Source organism: Frankliniella occidentalis, unplaced genomic scaffold (assembly GCF_000697945.3).
Source record: "Frankliniella occidentalis isolate FOCC.00 unplaced genomic scaffold, Focc_3.1 Scaffold14, whole genome shotgun sequence".
NCBI lineage: Eukaryota > Metazoa > Arthropoda > Insecta > Thysanoptera > Thripidae > Frankliniella > Frankliniella occidentalis.
This window is the reverse complement of record NW_026267144.1, coordinates 2,232,878-2,236,015: the sequence shown is the minus strand read 5'-3', so window position 1 is coordinate 2,236,015 and position 3,138 is coordinate 2,232,878. Positions and strand designations below refer to the sequence as shown.

The 3,138-nt window shown below is 60.4% G+C and overlaps 1 protein-coding gene across 1 annotated transcript; it reads right to left on the bottom strand.

Annotated features, from left to right (window-relative positions):
• Nucleotides 1-352: 352 nt before the first annotated feature.
• LOC127748813 (cuticle protein 1-like) lies at nucleotides 353-1,935 on the bottom strand. The gene is made up of 2 exons (XM_052263787.1): nucleotides 1,803-1,935; nucleotides 353-1,286 (listed from the first exon to the last, which is right to left on the bottom strand). Exons 1-2 carry the CDS (start codon nucleotides 1,815-1,817, stop codon nucleotides 840-842), a joined length of 462 nt encoding a protein of 153 aa, XP_052119747.1. The 5' UTR covers nucleotides 1,818-1,935; the 3' UTR covers nucleotides 353-839.
• Between the last annotated feature and the right edge of the window lie 1,203 nt (nucleotides 1,936-3,138).

Genomic DNA, 3,138 nt, shown 5'->3' with positions numbered 1-3,138 from the left:
AACCATGCGATATTCAATATCGGTGGGACACGTCACACACGGTGGGTCCACAGACCCCTTTCCTTTGGTTTGCTTAAACTGTACCGCATGAGGCGTGCTGGCGGGCTTGTGTACCGTCGCTTTCCACGGCGCCTTGTGGCCCCGTGTGAGAATGCAACCGGCCCGCACGACTGCATGCGGTACAGTATAAGCAAAATAAAGGAAGGGGTCTGGACCACCCTGTATTTTTGAGTAGGGTGGTGCTATAAATCATCGTCAAAAACCATGCTCGATTTTAGACATTATGAACCTGCTTTAGTGTTACATGAAATGGTAAAAAGAAGAGGGCATTTACTCTTATAGAAGGGAGGAATTCGGTTTCGTGCAAACTTTATTTGCCTTCATCATAATAGTTTAAACATTTACAATACAAAAAACAGCAGATCCACTTATCTCCTTATCACAGTGCGAATATCGTTTTCGTTTTTTCTTTGCCATTGAGCTCAAAGCGCAACGACGGCGCTTATATGACGCTACTTTTTGCGCTAGGAAATGGCGAGTTTAGTGTCCGCGCCGCTTCTGGCCGGACTCTGGCCGCGTGGTGGGGCGTGGTCGCGGCGCGGCCGCTTGTAGCGGTAGATCATTGCAGACAAGGTTAAGGGAAGCAATCAGCACTCGACGCTCTGCCTCAACACTCGAACACGCCCTCAAACAATGGAGCTGCGTGTCGCTGTTATCAAGCAACAGTCCTTATCATCGTCTTTATCAGCCTTATCACAATCTGCATGGACTAGGGTTGGCGGCTGGGGGGGGGGGGGAGGGGAAGGGGCACGCCGGCCCAGGGAAGGGCGGGTACGGCTCTAGTGGCAGTAAGGGTAGTTGGGGCAGGTGGACGGGGAGATGCCGTCGGGGTACTGCCTGGAGGAGAAGCCGGGCAGCGGCGGCGCGGCGACGGGGCCGGGGGCGCCGATGTGTCCGGAGCAGTAGGGGTAGTTGGGGCAGGAGGCGGGCGACACTCCGGCCGGGTACTGGGCCGCGGCGGGCACGCCGGCGGGCGCGGCGTTGTAAGGGTTGTAGGCGGGGGCGGGGTTGTAGTTGTTGTAGTTGGGCGCCGGGTTGTAGTTGTTGTAGTTGGGCGCGGGTGCGTACGCGGCCGCGTGCACGGGGGCGTTGGCGGCGCCCTGGGCGTGCAGCGCGAGCAGCGCGTTGTCGCAGTGCGGGTAGTTGGGGCACAGGTGCGGGCTGACGCCCGCCGGGTACTGCGCCGCCTGGGAGGCGACCACCGCCACCGCCGCCGCGAGGACCACCTGCAACCGAGAGGAGAAGAGAGTCAATCACAGCGCGATGTTGCGCCGGCTAAACGCCCTCGTCCGCTCCACTTGCTCGTCCCCGATGACGGGGTGCGTGGTCACGGTGCGTGGCCACGGGCGCGCGGCCGCGCTCTGGCGCCCTTTCGCAATCACTTTTCAGATTCGGACTGAACTCCACCGAAACCTGGTGGGACTCGAGAAAACACATGGGCATGCACGCGCTCATCGACGGGGAGTCCCCCCCTCCCCGAATATTTTTTCCAAAAAAACAACAAAACTAATTTTAAAAAAAACAACAACAACAAAAAACAGGACATTTGAAGAGCTTTTAAAAAAGTGAAACCAAATAAAAGTAGTTCGTGTTGAGCACTGGCGAGCACTTTGCGTATTCGATCTTAACACTACACTAGACACGGCACGAGGGAGCACTGCTTGAAGCACACAGAGGTGAAGTATCCACAAGGTGCTGGCGTTGGCGCTGGCGCCGTCGTGGTGCTGGCGGCGCTCACTCACCAGCTTGGAGATCATGGCGAGTCTGTTGGTGGGACTGTTGTCCTGTCGGGCTGAGAGGAGAGGGTTGAGTGCTGATGCTGCTGGCCGGGGGCGCGCCGTATATATAGCCCGATCGCGTTAACGCCGAGCATTGTCTTCCCTCCCCCTTGCCCCGCCCCGCCGGGCCCCGCCACCCCGCCGAGCCCCGCCGCGCGCCCTGTGCAGGCAGGCCCCTGTCCAGTCTCCCCCACCCTGAGGTCTCCTCAGCCCCTCCGCGGTTCGCCGGCCCCTCCAGCGCCTCCAGGCCCCTCCCTCCAGATCAGCCCCCTCCTTCTAATCAGTCCATCGGGCCGGCCCGGGCCCCACGTGGAGGTCACGTGGTCGCACAAGGCGACGGCCCCGCGGAAGTCATCACCCGAGTGTCGCCCGCCCCCGGGCCGGACTCGCGCTATGATGGCAAGACGGCTTTGAGATTTCGGCGCCGCGTCGCCGTCCGCCGCCGGTGTGCGCCGGGGCTGCGGAGGCTGCGGAGCTGGCGGCTGGCGGCGCCACCGACCGCCTCGCCTCCTCATTGGTCGGCGGACGCGGCGGACGGGGAGGCCGGGTGACGGCGAATGGCCGCGCGGCCGTCCTTCCCTGACCCTCGGCCGAGGCCTCGACAGGCTCCTGTCCAGGCGGCGGAGGAATGAGCTCAATATTCAAGAGGTCACTTCAATAGTCATTTTTTTCGAGAAGTCGTTCGCACACCAGTTTTGGTTCGTCTCTTGCCCATTGCTCAGGGGTATGTGCCTTTGGAGTATGGGACTTTGGAGTATCCTTAGTGGAGTATGGGCCTTTGGAGTATGCTTAGTGGAGTATGGGCCTTTAGAGTATCCTCAGTGGAGTATGCGCCTTTGGAGAATCCGTAGTGGAGCGTTAGTATGCGCCTTTGGAGTATCCTTAGTGGAGTACGGGCCTTTGGAGTATCCTTTCGGGGCGGAGGTCTAGAAGTGCCCACCTCCTCATCTCGAGCACAGCACGGTGAACTCATCGACCTCCCACCAGTCCCCTGTTGCGGGCTGCAGGCGGGCTGCAGGTGTTGTCGCCAGGTGTCCACTTTGTCCTGCCCGGGCTAATGGGGGCGCGGCGTGTGAGCAAAGGGTTTGCATTGGCCGTCGGTATTGCGGCGCGTTGCGGCCGTGTCGTCGGGGCCCCGGGTGACTGAGGCGAGTCGGCGGAGAGGTCTATCGCACAGGGAGGGTCGCATATTCGCATTCCTCCGTAGTAACGGAGCGCATAATGAGCAGGGAAAAGTAAAGTGGCGTAGAGCCCTCTGATAAGAGGCTTGCTGCATGTAGCGGCAGGGCGGGGCGTGGTG